General features: G+C 41.8%; 1 protein-coding gene across 1 annotated transcript in view; it reads right to left on the reverse strand.

Annotated features, from left to right (window-relative positions):
• LOC126259745 (uncharacterized) overlaps window positions 1-21795 on the reverse strand; it is a 333725-nt gene that overhangs the window by 94531 nt on the left and 217399 nt on the right. Inside the window, exon 4 of the mRNA XM_049956735.1 lies at window positions 3246-3449. Within this exon, the coding sequence (XP_049812692.1) occupies window positions 3246-3449 (204 nt within the window). The remainder of the gene's footprint in view (window positions 1-3245; window positions 3450-21795) is intronic.

Here is a 21795-nt window from a genome sequence, read left to right on the forward strand (position 1 = left end):
TCAGTCTGGAACCGCGCGACCGCTACGGTCACAGGTTCGAATCTTGCCTCGGGCATGGATGTGTGTGATGTCCTTAGGTTAGCTAGGTTTAAGTAGTTATAGGGAACTGATGACCTCAGATGTTAAGTCCCACAGAAAAAAAGTAAATATTCGCCGAATACGACGTATCCGTCTAATGTGCCATTGACATGTAAACACCATTCGATGGTTTCGCAGTACAACACTAACAGGAACGGTAAGACTAGTATCTTCGAATCAAGCGAATGTGAATGATGTATTCCTTCGAAGAACAAGTCCATATGCTTCTCATTCACGCAGAATGGCAACGAAATTCAGTGAGAGCTAGAGACTTACACGCTGAAACATATCCCTAACGGACTCGTCCTACACGTCGTACATTTCAGTATGTGTATAATAAATTCAGAATATTGGATCCTTAAAGCATCGGAAACATACCCGGCAAAGGAAAGTTACTAACGAGGAAACGAAATTTGGTACTCTTGCCACTGTGGTTCGAGGTCCTTGTGTAAGTTCGCGTCAAATCGCAAGGGAATCTTGCATGAGCCAGAGTAGTGTTGTTCGTGTTCTGCATCGCCATAGATATCATCCTTACCACATCAGTCTCCACCAAGAATTAACGGGTACGAATTGCATGCGTCGCACTGAATTCTGCCGATGGGCTCAACTTCAGATTCAGAGGGATGACACATTTATTAATTTGAATTGACGAGGCTACATCCACAAACCATGGAAATGTTAATTTACATTGCATGCATTATTGGGCAGCTGAAAATCCATGTTGGAAGCGGCAAGTTGCACACCAAAAATCGTGGTAGATGAATGTATGGTGTGGGATTCTGGAGAACAGAATTATAGGCCCCTATTTCATAGAAGGAAATATTAATGGTAGGAAGTACACCATGTTCCTGCAAGAAACATTAGGTGTATTATTAGAAGAAATACCTTTGGGAACAAGGAACAGAATGTGGTATCAACACAATGGGTGTCCGGCACATTTTTCGCTGATAGTTAGAAATGAGTTGCAAAGAAAAATCCCAAATCGTTGGATCGGATGCGGAGGAGATGTGTCGTGATTGGCTCGTTCGCCAGACTTGTCGCCGCTGGATTTTTTCTTGTGGGGATTCGTAAAAGACGTTGTTTATAAAGACGTTCCAACTACATCTGAAGATATGCGAGAGAGAATTGTCAGAGGATGTGCTTCGATAAGTGCCGATGTGATAAGGAATACCACTCAATCATAGTCGCTATCAGAAATAAGTACCAAACTATAGGATGCCATTTACAAAAACAAAAGTATACACTAGTGAAACGTTGGCAAACAGGAAAGTTATATTTATGGCTTATTGGTTTATGATTCGAATGCCACTACAGAATCTGATTTGCAATATCAATAAACAATACGCAAGGTCAGAAAGGGGGAAGAGAAGATAGACAGAGGGGTGGGAGGAAATGGACATGGAAAACGGGAAGGAGGAGATGGAGAGAAGGTGGAAGCAGTAGGAGATGGAGAGAGAGGAAAGGAGAGCAAGATGGAGAGAGAAAGGGGGAGTAGGTGATTGAGAGAGCAAGGGGGACGGAGACAGGGAAGAAAAACAGCAAATGACGTGTCCTAACCCCAGACATATTAGAATTGTGTGCGTTTTCTTTTCTGGTTGATGCAGCTGTCCATGCTACTCTATCCTGTGCAAGCTTCTTCATCTCCCAGTACCTACTGCGGCCTACATCCTTCTGAATCTGCTTAGTGTATTCATCTATTGGTCTCTCTCTACGATTTTTACCCTCCACGCTGCCCTCCAGTACTAAATTGATGATCCCTTGATGCCTCAGAACATGTCCTACCAACTGATCCCTTCTTCTAGTCAAGTTGTGCCACAAACTTCTCTTCTCCCCAATACTATTCAATGCCTCCTCATTAGTTATGTGATCTACCCATCTAATCTTCAGCATTCTTCTGTAGCACCACTTTTCGAAAGCTTCTATTCTCTTCTTGTCTAAACTATTTATCGTCCATGTTTCACTTCCATGCATAGCTACACTCCATACAAATACTTTCAGAAACGACTTCCTGACACTTAAATCAATACTCGATGTTAACAAATTTCTCTTCTTCAGAAACGGTTTCCTTGCCATTGCCAGTCTACATTTAATATCCTCTCTACTTCGACCATCATCAGTTATTTTGCTCCCCAAATAGCAAACCTCCTTTTCTACTTTAAGTGTCTCATTTCCTAATCTAATTTCCTCAGCATCACCCGACTTTATTCGACTAAATTCCATTATCCTCGTTTTGCTTTTGTTGATGTTCATCTTATACCCTCCTTTCAAGACACATTCAACGCAATGTCATCGGCGAACCTCAAAGTTTTTATTTCTTCTCCATGGATTTTAATACCTACTCCAATTTTTCTTTTGTTTCCTTTACTGCTTGCTCAATATACAGATTGAATAGCATCGGGGAGAGGCTTCAACCCTGTCTCACTCCCTCCCATACCACTGCTTCCCTTTCATGTCCTTCGACTCTTATAACTGCCATCTGCTTTCTGTACAAATTGTAAATAGCCTTTCGCTCCCTGTATTTTACCCCTGCCACCTTCAGAATTTGAAAGAGAGTATTCCAGTCAACATTGTCAAAAGCTTTCTCTAAGTTTACAAATGCTAGAAAAGTAGGTTTGCCTTTCCTTAATCTTTCTTCTAAGATAAGTCGTAGGGTCAGTATTGCTTGACCTGTTCCAACATTTCTACGGAACCCAAACTGATCTTCCACGAGGTCGGCTTCTACCAGTTTTTCTATTCCTCTCTAAAGAATTCGTGTTTGCAGTCGTGACTTATTAAACTGACAGTTCGGTAATTTTCACATCTGTCAACACCTGCTTTCTTTGGCAATGGAATGATTATATTCTTCTTGAAGTCTGAGGGCATTTCGCCTGTCTCCTACATCTTGCTCGCCAGATGGTAGAGTTTCGTCAGGGATGGCTCTCCCAAGGCTGTCAATAGTTCTAATTGAATGTTGTCTACTCCCGGGGCCTTGTTTCGACTTAGGTCTTTCAGTGCTGAAATAAAGTAATATAAAATAAAATAATGACATAAAGTAATATAAAATAAAATAATGACATAAAGTAATATAAAATAAAATAATGACATGATGGCGTAAGGATCGTTATGATAGCGTCATTCTAGTGAAATGAGTGGAGACGGTCTACGGTCGGAGTATAGGACGGCAGTACCTCGACAATGGCGCCGTCGTCGCCGTACCGGAAGAGCAGGTTGTTGGTCCAGCAGTCGCCGTGGCAGAGCACGGCCAGCGGCTCGCGCGGCTGCACCAGCGCCACCATGCGGCCGAAGAAGTCGCCGTCGCAGGCGAAGTCGCGCAGCCTCTGCAGGTACCGCGCGCCCGCCTCCCCGTCCTCCTCCGCCAGGAACTTGCCCACCTGCGGCACCACACGCTCGCTTTCACACAGCCTGCCGTCGTTATCTGGAGTGCAAGCTAAATCGTCTTAAGACTAGGTTAGTTCGAGGGTAAAATTCCGGGGACTGGACAAAAACTTGGAAACACCGCGAGGTGTGCATGATTGAAGATAAATGCAGATCCTAACCAAGCCAGCATGCTGCGCTATTCTGTTTGATCACGCACATCACCTGTGCAGTGCCCTCAATACGTTGCAAGTGTCGGTCGTTCTGTGTAGTTGTGAGGGCATTATGTCAGATCTGGGTGCATTCGAATGTAAGTGAATTGGTGGTGCTCGTATGTTGCGTGCTTCCGTAACCAAGGGAGACGAAATACACTATTGGCCATTAAAATTGGTACACCAAGAAGAATTCAGATGATAAACGGGTATTCATTGGACAAATATATTATACTAGAACTGACATGTGATTACATTTTCACGCAATCTGGGTGCATAGATCCTGAGAAATCAGTACCCAGAACAACCACCTCTGGCCGTAATAACGGCCTTGATACGCCTGGGCATTGATTTGAACAGAGCTTGGATGGCGTGTACAGGTACAGCTGCCTATGCAGCTTCGACACGACACCACAGTTCATCAGGAATAGTGACTGGTGTATTGTGACGAGCCAGTTGCTCGGCCACCATTGACCAGACGTTTTCAATTGGTGAGAGATCTGGAGAATGTGCTGGTCAGGGCAACAGTCGAACATTATCTGTATCCAGAAAGGCCCGTACAGGACCTGCAACATGCGGCCAAGTATTATCCTGCTGAAATGTAGGGTTTCGCAAGGGATCGAATGAAGGGTAGAGCCACGGGTCGTAACACATCTGAAATGTAACGTCCACTGTTCAAAGTGCCGTCAATGCGAACAAGAGGTGACCGAGACGTGTAACCAATGGCACCCCATACTATCACGCCGGATGATACGCCAGTATGGCGATGACGAATACACGCTTCCAATGTGCGTTCACCGCGATGTCGCCAAACACGGATGCGACCATCATGATGCTGTAAACAGAACCTGGATTCATACGAAAAAATGAGAATTTGCCATTCGTGCACCCACGTTTGTCTTTGAGTACACCATCGCAGGCGCTCCTGTCTGTGATGCAGCGTCAAGCGTAACCGCAGCCACGGTCTCCGAGCTGATAGTCCATGCTGCTGCAAACGTCGTCGAACTGTTCGTGCAGATGGTCGTTGTCTTCCAAACGTCCCCATCTGTTGACTCAGGGATTGAGACGTTGCTGCACGATCCGTTACAGCCATGCGGATAAGATGCCCGTCATCTCGACAGCTAGTGATACGAGGCCGTTGGGATCCAGCACGGCGTTCCGTATTACCCTCCCGAGCCCACCGATTCCATATTCTGCTAACAGTCATTGGATCTCGACCAACGCGAGCAGAAATGTCGCGATACGATAAACCGCAATCGCGATAGGCTACAATCCGACCTTTATCAAAGTCGGAAACGTGATGGTACACATTTCTCCTCCTTACACGAGGCATCACAACAACGTTTCACCAGGCAACGCCGGTCAACTGCTGTTTGTGTATGAGAAATCGGTTGGAAACTTTCCTCATGTCAGCACGCTGCAGGTGTCACCAGCGGCGCCAACCTTGTGTGAATGCTCTGAAAAGCTAATCATTTGGATATCACAGCATCTTCTTCCTGTCGGTTAAATTTCACGTCTGTAGCACGTCACTTCGTGGTGTAGCAATTTTAATGGCGAGTAGTATATTTGGTAGCCGGTGAATGACGAAACCAGCCACAAATACTTTCTAATGTTTTATTTTAGTGACGTAACGGGTTTCGAGTGACGATGCCCAGATGGCTTATATTTTTAGTTATGCAAACGTTTTGGTTAATAGCGTGTCGTCTGCTCTCACACTGCACACGAATATTTGAGTATTTAGTGCCTCTTTAGATGTTGTTTCATTAATAAAACTATCCGAAAACGCTTGCATTTATTTATATGTGATGCAAAATAGTTATGTCACTTACACCAGTCCCTGCAGAAGGCGATTTGTTTTGTTGTGGTAAGTGTGGTTGTCCAGGTCGAATTTTATGTTGTTGAATTCAACACAGCATACATATTGTAAATAAATTACTTCGGCACATTTCGTAATATTCTTAATGTCAGCGCTGAAATCACATGAGTGCTATACGCTTGATTTTTTATTTACAATGTAAGGATAATCACACAGATATTTGATTATCATTACGGTTGACAAGGTAGTTGTTGGAAATACAAAGTTAAAAACTTAGAGGGTGGAATGAGAGCAACACATCTGTTCATCATGACAGTTTATATTTATACTGTTATATACTGGTATCTTAAACTGCAGTGGCGAGACTGTCATAGGTCCAATTTGTGTTTGATTTCTCTGAAAAGTCCAAGGAAATTATTTAGAAAATGTTTATCGGCTAGCTCCAGCTGCTCATTTAGAATGTACTAGGGTGAACTGACGCTGTGAATATATATTTCTAGTTTCCGTAGCAGGTCTATTTTCTTGCCTTTGTTTGTGGGATATAAAATCTGTACGTTATCATTAATGTTAGAAACAGAGCGTCCGTATTGATTCATGTGAGTGGCTATTGCAACTTTATTCAAAGTTTTTGGTCTAAAGGCATCCATATGTTCACGGTATCTTACACTGAAGCTTCTGCCGGTCTGTCCAAGTAGAAGATGGGGCAATTGTCACAAACAATTTTGTAAATTCCTGATTTTTCTAGGCCTAGACTGGTTGGTTTGATGCTGTGGATAATGTTATTTTGCATTGTGTTATTAACGTGGAAACTTACTTGAACTGCCGTCCTTCAGAATTGATTGACGATTTGAAATGAGATTGCGCCTAGAAAGGAAATGCATGCAAATAGTTCCTTTTCTGCTCCAGGTTGTGAATTTATTGCTGATGATTTACTATTTTTAATTTTATTGCACGGTGTTGGACTGTTCACAGAAATCAAAGATAAAATGGACCCATAACAGTCTCACCACTGCAGTTTAAGATACCAGTATATCACTGTGTAAATATAAACTATAATGATAAAGAAATGTGTTACTCTCATTCCACCCTCCAACTTCTTAATTTTGTATTTCCTGCAACTACCTTATGAACCGTAATGATATTCAAATAACTGTATGATAATCCTTGCATTGGAAACAAAAAATGGTTCAAATGGCTCTGAGCACTATGGGACTTAACATCTGTGGTCATCAGTCCCCTAGAACTTAGAACTACTTAAACCTAACTAACCTAAGGACATCACACACATCCATGTCCGAGGCAGGATTCGAACCTGCGACCATAGCAGTCGCGCGGTTCCGGACTGAGCGCCTTAACCGCGAGACCACCGCGGCCGGCTTGTAAACAAAACATTAAGTGTGTAGCACATGTGTGATGTTCAGCAACGACATTAAGAATATTATGAATTGTGGCACAGTAATTTATTTACGATATATGTGCTGGGTAGAATTCAACAACGTATACATCGACCTTGAAAACCATATGGATCACAACAAAACAAACAGCCATCTACTGGAACGTATGTGACACAACTATTTCTCATCATATATAAATAAATGGACGCACTTTAGTATATTTTTATTCATGAAACAACTTGTAAAGTGGCATTAAATACTCAAATATTCTTGTGCTGTGTGGGAACAGAGGACATACTGTTCGTCAAAACATCTTTAGAACTAAAAATATTAACCAACTGAACATGGACACGGTAGCCCTAAATCGGTTATGATGTTAAAATAAAACGTTTAAAAAGTTTTTGCCGCTATTTGTGTCATTCACCAACTAGCGTCAACGGCCGCGGAGTCCACAAGATCCAACATGGATAAAATAAGATCGAAATATTTGGTGTTTCAAGACGCACCGCTTCGAAGATTTATACCGCGCACAGGGAAAGCGGAGAAGCATCATCTGCTGAATCGCAACGCGGACGAAAGTGTGTGTTGAGTGATCGTGACTGACGGTCATTGAAGACGATAGTTACGAAAAATAATGAGACAACAGCTGCGAAATTCACCGCAGAAATGAACGCCCCGCTCGTGACCTCAGCTGGCACCAAAACAACACCAAAAATGCCATAGGCTGATAATAGCAGGGCGAGATGAAATTCGAAAGCCACTCGTCAGGGATGCAAAAGCGCGAAAAAGGATAATGTGGTGCCCAAGCCATAAAACCTGGGCTATGGAGCAATGATCGAGTTTAGGTCCCAAGAGTGAGACATGGCGGTGAATCGGCGACGATTTGGGCAGTCATAACATGGTATTCCATGGGCCTCGTGTTTATTCTTCAATGTCGCATTACTACCAGGGATTATGGGAGCATTTTGGCTGATCTCATCAATCCCATGGTTCAGTTGTTCGTTCCCCAATGGTGACCCTATGCTCCAAGACGACAAGACCACTGTTCGCTCAGCTCGCATTGTCCAGGACTGGTTTCGTGAGCACGAGGATGAATTGTCGCATCTTCCCTGGCTACCACACTCACCAGATATTAAAGTTATAGAGCCTCTATGATATGAAAGTAGCATTTTTTAAGGTCTTATGGGACCAAACTGCAGAGGTCATCGGTCCCTAAGCCTACGCACTACTTAATCTGACTTCAACTAACTTACGCTTTGGACAACACACACACCCATGCCCGAGGGAAGACTGGAGCCTCCGACGGGGGGAGCCGCGCGAGCCGTGGCAAGGCGATTCAGACCTCTCGGCTACCCTGCGCGGCAGGAAAGCAGTTGATCCGACATCTGTCGAAGATGTGACCACAGCATGCAAGAGCGGTGGAGCGGCGGTGTGCAAACATGCAGTTCACCGGGAATTGTCCTAACGGTGGACATGTCTGAGAACACAGGGACTAAAATCCTACGAAACGTCCTGAGTTACTGTCTATACAAAGTCACTCCTGTTCAGGAGTTGCCTCCTGCTGACCTTCCTGCAAGAAAAATGACGGGGGGAGCCGCATGGACCGTGACAAGGCGCCCAAGACCACGCGGCTACCCCGCGCGGCTAGGAGCATTTCTTCGCTATTTATGATACGCCGGTACGTACTATTTCCCCGACTTTCGCAAGATTAATGTACAATGAAGAGATGTGAAAAATAAGTTCTAATATCAAAATAAAGAGTTTATGGTTATGACCATTTAACGTATTGCCTTCAGTATGCCTGAGAATGCGTTCATTTTGGACGGGCCATTTGTTACATCCTGAGATGGTTCTCGAGAGAGATTTTCAGCTTGAATTCTGCTTCCTTACGGATGCTGGGGTCTACATAAAATTTTATGGTTTAGCAGTGCCTGGACAAAAAAGGCCTTGCGTAAAATGTTGAAACACACTAAAGATTCATATTGCGTTAAATACAAAGTTTGTGAGACGCTGAAAAGAAATTTTTCTTTGAAAGAAGGATGCAGGGACCTGTAGACCGGAGTTGATAGCAGCTATTAATCTTTTTGAATGTGTATGAATTACAATGTGTTTGCCTAAGGGAACCCCTTAACACTAGCTGGAGAGGAAGCGTTACTTTTTTTCAGTGCCACCCAGCCAGGTACCTTACTCAGCTACGGTCATCTGTTGTAGTTGCCAGAGGGACCAGATGGATTTCCAGTCTATATTTTAGTCAGCATGTTAGGTTAAATAACGCAATGGAAGTCGTCTAAGGAATTAACTACTCAGGAGGACAGAAAGGTTTGCAGATAGTGGCAAACTAAATGCCACTCAAGATTACGTAGGAGTGGTTTGAGAGAGCAACATTCCTGGCGAGAAAGTGTTTCTTTTAGTGTGAGAAAAGGAGGTTTTAGCCAACAGCAAGGAAAGTTGCTAGTAAAAACTTTCAGTTGACCATTACTATTTAAGTAACAAAAAATTACCATTTGGTATTTTTTGTAATCTTTTCAGGGCCTTTCATTATGTACATCATATTATTCTCTCAGACAAACTAAAGTTTTATGGAACTGATGGCTTTAGCACAGCTGGTTTAAATCATACTTAACAAACAGAATGCGAAAGGTTGTGCTGAATAATTCAAACAATGTCAGAAGGGCTGAAAATTTTGGTGATAGGGTGGAAATCACAAACGGTGTCCCACAGGGTTCACTTTTGGGGTCCACTTCTATTTCTTATTTATGTGTAATGACCTTCCACTTAACATTCAATAAGCAGAATTGGTACTTTTTGCATAGAATGTTAGTGTCACAACATCTCCCATTAGAGAGAAAGCCACAGGAGAGATGGTAAACGAAATTTTCCAAAGAATTATAAAGTGTTTCTAAGAAAACGGACTTTCATTGCATATTGAGAAAACACATTGCTTTTAGCCTTGTGATACTGTCAACTGATGTAGCACGTGAGTGGGAGTCAGTAAATATGACAGAATAATCCAAATTTTTGGTTGTACATACTGATGAAAAATTTTAATTGGGAGAAGCATGTTACTGAGTTTCTCAAACTATTAAATTCAGCTATTTTTGGCCATTGTATAACTGCTAATCTTAGAATCAAACGAATCACACTCCTGACATAATTTGCTTATTTCCACTCAACATTGTCTTATGGAATACTTTTCTGGAGTAATGCATCACTTGGAAAGGAAGTAGTGACTGCAAAGAAGCGAGTAGTGAGAAAAATATATGGTGTTCACCCACAGACGTCATGTTGCTACCTCTTCAAGGGGCTAGGCATTTAACTGCACCGTCACGATACACGCATTCGCTAATGAAATTCGTCAAAGAGAATATATCACAATTTGAGAAGAACAATGATGACCATACCTAGAAGACTGAAAGTAAAAATGAACTTTATTACCCATTATTAAAGTTGTCAGTGGCTCAAAAGAAGTGAAATATACAGAAACAACAATTTTTGGTCATTTGCTGAATCAAAAGTCTGACAGGTAGCAAAACAAGTTTGAAATATAACTTAAAATCATTCATGGAGAACTTTTTCTGTTCCATCACCAATTTATGTTTAAAAACTGGTAGCCAGTAAAAGAATAATAATAAATTCATCCTAGTTTTTAACTGTAGTTCATTAGTAGGACTAAAACTAATGTGTTCATTAATGTTGATACTAATCACGTGTACATATTGTGTAAAATGACTAGTTCCACATCATTTCGATAAAAGAATCGATCAAATGGTATTGGAACATGTAACTAACTAACTAACTAACTAACTATCTAAAGACTCCCGCCTATTGGATCCTGACAATCTATTCTCTCAGCAACAACACACCATGTTGCAACGTCTGGTAAAGACAAGCACTAAGGCACTCTCATAAAAGTCCGCCTGACAATGTTCCGTTTACCTCAAACTAATTTCCGGGAAAGTGGTCTTGAGAAAATTGTCGAATCAGTTTAAAATATTGATTTTTTAATGATTTCATGATACCTTCAGCTGCCATTCTCTTCATTTCCTGTATGGTTGTACAATTTCGCCCTTACGCCATTTTCAGGTATCTAAAACAGAAGCATCATATGTTGGATACATCGGTGACACTTGTGATTTTAACGTAGGAACATGTCGTATCTGTAGATACACTAGGCAGCACATTAAGACTTACTTTATGGACTATTCTTTAATGGTATATTATGCCATACTTTCCTTGGTCCTATGACTGCAAGTAATGGTCATAAAATAAATTATAAATTTTTTTCACTATTTTAGAAGCTTTCTACTATCGAGCAGTTGTTGCAAAGCTCTTATATACAAGGTGGATGTTTTAACGTACCTAACACTAAGGAAATTATAATTATTTTACAGAAATTTGTCAATGAACCTTAATGGACACATTATTCAAAAAGAAAACCGATCAAACACATGCCAATCCCATAGATAAAATAACTTTAATGAGAGACGAAAAAGAACCACAGGAAAACAAAGTTCCTGTATGGGCATATCTACCACATCTAGGTTTTGCCCATGTTATCAATTATACTTAATTATTCTTCATAACTAGTGTGAACATGACTATGTAATTTCTTTAAAATAACTTGTAAATGTTTGGTTCTGTTATTGCGAGAGCACGTTGTTTTGGAATAGGTGTACAAAGATCTTATACATAATAACGATCACAGTAATTTAATGAAACAGTACTGGAAACTAAGAGAATGGAGTAAAATCTGCTTCATGGTTGCATGATCTTTCGCATTGCAGTCATATTTACTAATAAGCGTAGCGACAATTTTACATTATATAGTCCTGTAATGCTTCGTCGTGGAACTAATAAAAAGTTGTCAAGGAATTTTCCAGTTCGTAAGACTTTTCGATCATTTAAAACTCTATCTGACTGGTTTTTAGATGGATGTAAATTTCAGATTCCTCTATTACGTCCATGATTTTTCCTTTCTTTAACTTACGTAATATCTGAAGTGATTCATCTATGTTAGGTATTGACTATATTATCGTGTGTTCTTTAAATCGCGTTCTAATTTTCCTTCCTGTTTGTCGAACACAAAATTTTGAGCATTATTAGCAGTTAATTTTGTAGATTCCTGAGTGCAAAAATGGCTCCGATTTCCTTGGCATGTATCTCAATAATGGCTGCAGATTGTTAGTGTTCCTGCAGCTACTGTACAATTTTGTTATCTTGAAATATCGAGTAATTTTGTCGGGAACAATACCTAGATATGGCCATAAAAGAATTTGGTTTTTCTGTGGTTTGTTTTTGTTTCAGTTTACAGTTATTTCATCTACGATACTGGCATCTGCTTAATTGGTTTTATTTTTGAATGAAATGTCCAATAAGTTGTCAGGTAACCGTTATTTTTAGTCATGTCTCGGAGGAAACCTAGTTCTTCCTCAAGTTTTTCATTTTTTTATTTTTTATCAGAACGCGTTTTGTGTAACGTAACTGCGGTCCAAAACAGACGCATTTTAAAAAATACAGTAATTATTATATCCAACTGTAGTTACAATCCTGTAGTTGGCACATTTTAATCTTTCAAAAAAATGGCTCTGAGCACTATGGGACTCAACTGCTGAGGTCATTAGTCCCCTAGAACTTAGAACTAGTTAAACCTAACTAACCTAAGGACATCACACACATCCATGCCCGAGGCAGGATTCGAACCTGCGACCGTAGCGGTCTCGCAGTTCCAGACTGCAGCGCCAGAACCGCGCGGCCACTTCGGCCGGCTTTAATCTTTCATTTACTAATGATTGCACATGCCGCACTGAAATGCAGTTTATATTAATGAATGTAATTAATAGACGTTAACTTCTCAAGATGAATAACGTAAGAAGCCGCAATCTGTATCTATATCTGTGTCAATATCTGCACTCTGCCGACAGTGCATGGAAGAGGGTACTGCTCATTGTACTCCTTCCCGTTCCATTCAGGTATGGAGTGCGGGAAGAATGTTTGCTTAAACATCTCTGTGTGTGCTGTAATGAGTTTAATCTTGTCTTTGCATTCATTACGGGGGCGATAGGTAGAGGGTTGTAGTATATTCCTAGATTCATCACTTGAAGTTGGTTCTAGAAACTCTCTAATTAGGCTTTAATGGGATAGTTTGCGTCTGTCTTCAAGGGCCTGTCAGTTAAGTTTTTTCACAAATGAATTTTAACGTTAGCTTAGCAATGTGTTCACCAGAAACTATTTAGATCGCGAGGAAAAGGACCCAAAATGGTCAACATAATCTGTCTTCTTACAATTACTGTGTAAAACATAGTTATAGAGTTACTAAATTGTTTGGGGGACGCAACTCGTCGCTTTAATGTAGGTCGGAGGTCAGTATGACAAAAACTTCCGAAGAAATTTCATTTCTCAAAACTTTTGAAATTCTGTTTCAAATTTCGTTCGAGGTTATCTCTAGAGGGCAGCCTACTACAACAGCTTCAGGTGGGCAACTGCTCCTTCCCTTCTGCCGCTTCACCCAGCGACCCCTCCCTCTCTGCCCACCCTCTACACACATACACACACACACACATCAGCAAAACACTGTCCGGCCACGAGCGTTTCGCCAAAGTTTCACTGCGAGAGTAACTCGGTGGTCGCCCCATTGCCCAGATAACACACAACTCGGTTTGCGCGGAAGAAAACTCCTGAGATAACGCCGCTTCTTCTCACTGCAGCTGTTCGGCGCTCCCTCTATCTCACGAGATAAACCTGCTTATTCTAGACGTCGTGATAACGATCTGAGTCACTGGTCTTCTAGGACAAACATCTGGAAACTGGAAACTTAAGCACAACATAATCTTCGTAGCTGAGACGCGGAGATGTTTTGAACTGACATCTGCACCCAAGAGTTTTGCCGGTTCTTTTCTGAAACAAGCTACAGACGGCTGCAACTGTTTGCTCGTATAACTCTCTGGGTTAAGAGAAGCCTTGTAGTTCATGCCATAGTGACTTCTAAAACGGCCGCATAATGATTTACGATCCTAGATATGAATTAATTTTGACAGTCCCCTGACAGTATGTTAAAGTCCGTTTTCCAGTGAGACGTTTCAAAGACCAAAGATGACATCTCTCTACGGAAAAGGCAGTAGAACAAATACACAGAATGAACACCAATATCGCTGATGTTTGCCTTTTGCAGGATTCTAGGGCACATTTCGATTACATTATACGTTTCTGAAGAGAACCGTTTTTCAACAAAACCCTCTCATGTGAAATACAAAATCCTTTTTCTGCACACAAATTCTTGCAAATAGTAGATTCATGTGAGCAGGTAGACTCTGTCTCTCAAGAGTTCTGATAGGCGATCATCACTGTATGATATTACAGACTGATAAACAAGATACGATCATTTTTATCAGTATTAGCAAGCTACACCAGCCATGAAAGCTCTTCGAGGCTGCTGTCACAACACCTTGCTGGGTAATTCTATCTTGGCATTTAATTTTACAATTCATCACATGTAAGATTTTCATATCCTTTGTGATGTTGTCGAACTTGCGTTGTCTTGGTCTTTCAAGAGGTCTTCTCCCTTGACAATATTTTGTGCATACTTGTAAGATTTTCCTAACTTCTGCATTTCGAAGTGCGTGTCCCATCCAATAAAGTCTCTTAGCTTTACTTTCAGATACAGTGACTCCTTCTCCATATAGATCATATATTCTGTCCTTTCGGCTGTATTGTTATCTTGAATCCCGCCAAACATCTACCTCAACGCTTTCGTGGCTTTTTAATTTTTCTTCTTCTGGTTTTGTTAATGTCCATGTCTTACAGGTACAAGTCAGATCAGGTATGATAAAGAGTTTTATATATGCGAATCTTTGAATTCCATGAAATAAGCTTCATCTTTAATACGTCCAGTAATGCGAAGTAACATCTATTCGCTTTTTCTATTTATGATTTATTTCTTCTCTGACATTGTTTTCTGTAATTATCAAGCTTCCAAGATGAGTGTAATGAGTTACTGTTTCGCTTTTCTCTGTACCAGTCTTAAATGCATCGATATGCTTCAGTTTGCCGTGAGGCAATGAAGTGTTTGATTTGCCGGCCGGAGTGGCCGAGCGGTTCTAGGCGCTACAGTCTGGAGCCGCGCGACGGCTACGGTCGCAGGTTCGAATCCTGCCCCGGGCATGGATGTGTGTGATGTCCTTAGGTTAGTTAGGTTTAAGTAGTTCTAAGTTCTAGGGGACTGATTATCTCAGCAGTTAAGTCCCATAATACTCAGAGCCATTTGAACCATTTTTGAAGTATTTGATTTTCCTCGTATTAATTGCTATTTCGATTCCGAGTCAGCTGTTATACTAGAATGTGGTGAGTGATTTATGTCTCTTGTTCATGTTATTCATAAGGTTACGATGTCGTCTGCATATGCCAGCGTGTTATAACTGCACTCTAGTTTTGTTCCAAGTTGTGACGGTTTTATTTTCCCGATGGTCAGCTCCATAACGAGGCTGAACACTGATGGTGTTAAACATCTACTTGATTGACTCTGGAAATACCATGGGACTGTGCACTTTAACTCTAAAACTTAAATTTTTAACGCACGTTTTTATCAACTGTATTACTTTGTCTGAGATTCCAGATACATTCAAAGTCATTCATAGTTTCTGTTAATACTATGCTTTCTTAACGTCTATGAAAAGGGTGTGCACATCTTAAGCATATTCAGATTTCTTTTTAAGTGGGATTCATAAAATGAAAGTATTATTCATTGTTGATCTGCTTCTTCTAAAACCATCAATCATTTCTTCCAGATATGGTTGCAGGCTTGATAAAATTAAGTTTGTCTTTTCAAGGCTTATATTCACAAATAGGTGATCGTCCCGATGATTCTTTGACGAAGAGATCCTAGTACGTCATAGTGGCGAACATTCGGCAGAAATGAAAGTAAAGCGGCATACTCCAAGGGCGGTTATTGCTGATTTATCGGGTAGGATCAGCAGCGGTATCAGGCAGTTCGCTGCCGATGCTAGGGTCTACAGGATAGCATTGTCGTTCCACAGGAAATGCAGAAACACATAGACCAAATTTTCGCTAATTTAACAAATGACAGCTATTTTTAAATGGCGATGGATGCCTAAAATAAAGATAAAAAGCCTGATAATTTCGCTTCCAAGATAAATCATGAATATCTCGAGCGCGTGACATCTTTTAAATGTACTGATGTTCAGAAGAAAACAGGATATCTTGAGCGACTAGAGACAGGTCGTTCATATTCACAGGGCGTGTACATTAGTATGTTCTGCGCAAATGATTTGCATTTGAACCACGTCGTCCACCGGTTTCAAGATCAACATCGATATCGAGGCGCAACACCAGCTACCGGTAAAATGTGTCTTCGGCTCTCGTTGTCGCTATAAACCGAAGGTAATGGATCAGTGTAACTTGAGCAGACGTGCAGCATGGCTCGTAGACGTACGCGGGAACTATACCGTCAAAGAAGTGAGTTTGAAAGAGGGTGCATTATTGGCACAAGAGAATGAGATGCATCCACCAGGGAAATTGCTGGTTGTGTGGGACGAAGTGTTTCGGCAGTGCAACGGGTGTGTGCAGAATGATTGACGGAAGGCCGTAGAACACGACGAGATGGGTCTGGTCGCAACACACACATCACCCCCCGAGAAGATCGACACCTCATCCAAATGGCTTTGTAGGACAGATTTGCGTCGTCCTTGGCTCTGGGACAACATTGGAACAGTGTAACACACCGTAACCATCAGGGGTAACAGTCCGTTTATTACAGCATCGATTACGTGCGCATCATCCACTTCTCTGCGTACGTTTGACGAATGTATAGAAACATGCTAGATCGCAATGGTGTATGGAACGAGGTCACTCGGAAGAAATGGCATCAGATGATGTTTTCGCATCAATCCATTTTCTGTGCGTGTAGAAATGATGACAGCATTTTGTTTCGCCGCAGACAGGGGGAGCGGTATGAAATGGTTCAAATGGCTCTGAACACTATGGGACTTAACATCTGAGTTCATCAGTCCCCTAGAACTTAGAACTACTTAAACCTAACAAACCTAAGGACATCACACACATCCATGCCCGGGGCAGGATTCGAACCTGCGGCCGTAGCGGTCTCGCGGTTCCAGACTGAAGCGCCTAGAACCGCACGGCCACACCGTCCGGCAACCCGAACTGCAGTTTGATTTCCAGTACCCAATTACAGCGATGCAGATGATCGCCCACCTACCCTGGATGAGATAAAAACCAGAATCAGACACCTTAAGCAGAATAAGAGTCCAGGTGAAGATGGAATATAGGCTGAAATGATCCTGGCAGGAGGAGAGCAACTTGCAGAAAGAATACACCGACTGATACGGGCAATATGGACCAAAGAAGAATTACCAGGAGAATGGAAAACAGCTCTGATTTGTCCAATACATGAGAAGGGCGACAATCTGAAATGTGACAACTATCGAGGAATCGCCCTGCTTAACGTCTGCTGTAAGATCTTGTCCAATTGCCTCATACATAGAATTCAGCCAGTGGCAAAATCAGTGATTGGGGAGTACCAGGGAGGTTTCCGGCCAGGACGGTCAACAATAGATCACATCTCCAGTCTCCGGCAGCTCTCTGAGAAACTGGGTGAATATAGTAAAGATTTGCAAATTTTATTCGTTGATTTTAAGAAGGCCTATGATTGCATACATCGCAAGAGCCTGCTCAGCTGTGTAAGGGAGTTTGGCATGACAGAGAAATTCATCAATCTGATAAAAATCTGTCTGAGCGAAACACGTGCAAAGCTGAAGATGGGAAATCGCGTAACTGAGGAAATTGAAATTGTGACAGGACTCAGGCAAGAAGATGGATTGTCCCCTATCCTGTTCAACTTTGAACTCGAGGAGATCGTAGGCGAGACTTTCCAAGAGAACGAAGGGATTGAAATCGAAGGAAAGAGACTGGCATACTTATCCTATGCAGACGACATCTGTTTACTGTCTAGGTCGGAAGAGGAGTTGAAGCAAATGACCAAAGCACTAAAGGAGGCTGCCAGAAAATTTCGGCTAAATATAAACGAAGCCATGAGAGAGTACCTCGTTATGACGCGTGGTCATTGTCAGACTGCAGGTCATCTACAATCACTGCAGGTTGGGGACCAGTCCTACAAGAGGGTGCATGAATTCAAATACTTAGGGGCACTTTTCACGGAGAACTCGTCATGTGAAGCAGAGATCAATATCAGAATACAAGCAGGAAACCGATCTTACCACAGCCTAGCACAACTGCTTCGGTCCAGAAATCTCTCCAGACAGTTCAAGATTCGACTGTACAAAACCCTGATCTAGCCTGTTGTTCTATATGGCTGTGAGTCATGTAGTATCCCGAAACAGGACTTCCATAAGCTCCTCATTTTTGAGAGAAAAGTGCATCGGAAGATCTTCGGTCCGGTTCTGGATGCATACACTGGGGAATGGAGGACCAGATACAACCAAGAGCTTGAGGAACTATACCAGCAGCCCAACATAGCAGGAGATGTCAAACCCAAACGAATGCAGTGGGCCGGCCATGTGGCCCGGATGGAGGATCACAGATGGTTTATGAAGCTCCTGGATTTCACACCTACAGGAAAGAGACCCCCCAGGGAGACCCAAGAAGCGTTGGAGGGATGGCCTCCATGAAGATTTTAACGAAGTGTCAGTAGATGTGGACGGATGGCAGGTAGCAGCAATGAACAAAATACAGTGGAGGAGGAAGCTTATAGAAGCGTGCTGTCCAGGGAGCCTGATCACATTGCAGCAGTAGTAGTAATATATTCGAAGTAAGGAGAATATGAGTAGTAAACCAGCACAGCCAATGAGGACATTCCTTGCTAAGAGATATCTACTTGTATTAAACACAGGCCTTAATCTAAGGAAGAAATTTCTGAGAATACGCCTAGAGCACGGCATTCGATAGCGGTGACTGATAGCGTATGGGGAAACGGGAAAAAAAGAGACTCGTTTGATGTGTGGAGTTACAGAAGTGCAGTGTTAAGGTAAGAAACGTTGTGGCCTTTCATTGAATCGGCGAAGAAAGAAATATGTGGAAAACACTAGCTAGAATAAAGTAGACACATGTTAAGGCATCAGAAAATATTTCGATGGAACTTGAGAGAGCCGTGGAGGTTAAAAATTGTAGTGATAGGCAGAGCCTGGAATGTATTCAACCAATAATCGAGGGCGCTGGGTGTAAGTGCTATACTGAGATGAAGACGTTGGCCCAGGAGATGATGCCGTCGCGTAATGTATCAAACCAGACACAGATAGTAATTAAAATGGAGGAAGACCGTGTGAAAGTTCTACTACTTCTATCGTATATCTCATATAGTGATTGTGAGAATAAGAGAGATTATGGTACGCACAGACAAACATAGGTAGACATTTTTCGTCGTTCAGTATAGGAGTGGAGTTGATCAGAATATCGTTAATACTGGTACGAATTACCCTCCGCCACTCAGTGTCTCGCGAAACATATTTGAGGATGTAAATGTTGGGTACCAGGAGATCGATAAGGCCAGATCACGGCCGACTGGATTTTTGATAGCATTTAAAGGACATAGCATATGTAAGGAGATGGGACCTGGATAAACTGAAAGAACCAGAGGTTGTACAGAGTTTCAGGGAGAGCGTAAGGGAACAATAGATAGGAATGGGGGAAAGAAATACAGTAGAAGAAGAATGGGTAGCTCTGAGGGATGAAGTAGTGAAGGCAGCAGAGAATCAAGTAGGTAAAAAGACAAGGGCTAGTAGAAATCCTTGGGTAACAGAAGAAATATTGAATTTAATTGATGAAAGGAGAAAATATAAAAATGCAGTAAATGAAGCAGTCAAAAAGGAATACAAACGTCTCAAAAATGAGATCGACAGGAAGTGCAAAATGGCTAAGCAGCGATGGCTAGAGGACAAATGTAAGGATGTAGAGGCTTATCTCACTAGGGGTTAGATAGATACTGCCTACAGGAAAATTAAAGAGACCTTTGGAGGAAACAGAGCCACTTGCATGAATATCAAGAGCTCAGATGGAAACCCAGTTCTAAGCAAAAAAGGGAAAGCAGAAAGGTGGAAGGAGTATATAGAGGTTCTGTACAATGGCGATGTACTTGTGGACAATATTATATAAATGGAAGAGGATGTAGATGACGATGAAATGGGAGATATGATACTGCGTGAAGAGTTTGACAGAGCACTGAAAGACCTGAGTCGAAACAAGGCTCCGGGAGTAGACAACATTCCATTAGAACTACTGACGGCCTTGGAAGAGCCAGTCCTGACAAAACTGTACCATCTGGTGAGCAGGATGTATGAGACAGGCGAAATACGCTCAGACTTAAAGAAGAATATAATAATTCCAATCCCAAAGAAAGCAGATGTTGACAGATGTTAAAATTATCTAACAATCAATTTAATAAGTCACGGATGCAAAATACTAACGCCAATTCTTTACAGACGAATGGAAAAACTGGTAGAAGCCGACCTCGGGGAAGATCAGTTTGGATTCCGTAGAAATATTGGAACACGTGAGGCAATACTGACCCTACGACTTATCTTAGAAGCTAGATTAAGGAAAGGCAAACCTACGTTTCTAGCATTTGTAGACTTAGAGAAAGCTTTTGACAATGTTGACTGGAATACTCTCTTTCAAATTCTGAAGGTGGCAGGGGTAAAATACAGGGAGTAAAAAGCTATTTACAATTTATACAGAAAGCAGATGGCAGTTATAAGAGTCGAGGGGCATGAAAGGGAAGCAGTGGTTGGGAAGGGAGTGAGACAGGGTTGTAGCCTATCCCCGATGTTATTCAGTCTGTATATTGAGCAAGCAGTGAAGGAAACAAAAGAAAAATTCGGAGAAAGCAGATGGCAGTTATAAGAGTCGAGGGGCATGAAAGGGAAGCAGTGGTTGGGAAGGGAGTGAGACAGGGTTGTAGCCTATCCCCGATGTTATTCAGTCTGTATATTGAGCAAGCAGTGAAGGAAACAAAAGAAAAATTCGGAGTAGGTATTAAAATCCATGGAGAAGAAATAAAAATTTTGAGGTTCGCCGATGACATTGTAATTCCGTCAGAGACAGCAAAGGACCTGCAAGAGCAATTGAACGAAATGGATAGTATCTTGAAAGGAGGATATAAGATGAACATCAACAAAAGCAAAACGAGGATAATGGAATGTAGTTGAATTAAGTCGGGTGATGCTGAGGGAATTAGATTAGGAAATGAGACACTTAAAGTAGAAAAGGAGTTTTGCTATTTGGGGAGCAAAATAACTGATGATGGTCGAAGTAGAGAGGATATAAAATGTAGACTGGCAATGGCAAGGAAACCGTTTCTGAAGATGAGAAATTTGTTAACATCGAGTATAGATTGAAGTGTCAGGAAGTCGTTTCTGAAAGTATTTGTATGGAGCGTAGCCATGTATGGAGGTGAAACATGTACGATAACTAGTTTGGACAAGAAGAGAACAGAAGTTTTCGAAATGTGGCGCTACAGAAGAATTCTGAAGATTAGATGGGTAGATCATATAACTAATGAGGAGGTATTGAATAGGATTGGGGAGAAGAGAAGTTTGTGGCACAACTTGACTAGAAGAAGGGATCGGTTGGTAGGACATGTTCTGAGGCATCAAGGGATCACCAATATAGTATTGGAGGCAGCGTGGAGGGTAAAAATCGTAGGGGGAGACCAGGAGATGAATACACTAAAAGGATTCAGAAGGATGTAGGTTGCAGTAGGTATTGGGAGATGAAGAGGCTTGCACAGGATAGAGTAGCATGGAGAGCTGCATCCAACCAGTCTCAGGACTGAAGACCACAACAACAACAGCATATTCAAGACCTACTGTTAATGTTACATACAGGGTGATTCAGGTCCGTATCTATGTGTCTTATGCAACCCACAAAGCCTTCAAAACCACATCCATGATTTTCATAA

Source organism: Schistocerca nitens, chromosome 5, assembly GCF_023898315.1.
Source record: "Schistocerca nitens isolate TAMUIC-IGC-003100 chromosome 5, iqSchNite1.1, whole genome shotgun sequence".
Taxonomy (NCBI): domain Eukaryota; kingdom Metazoa; phylum Arthropoda; class Insecta; order Orthoptera; family Acrididae; genus Schistocerca; species Schistocerca nitens.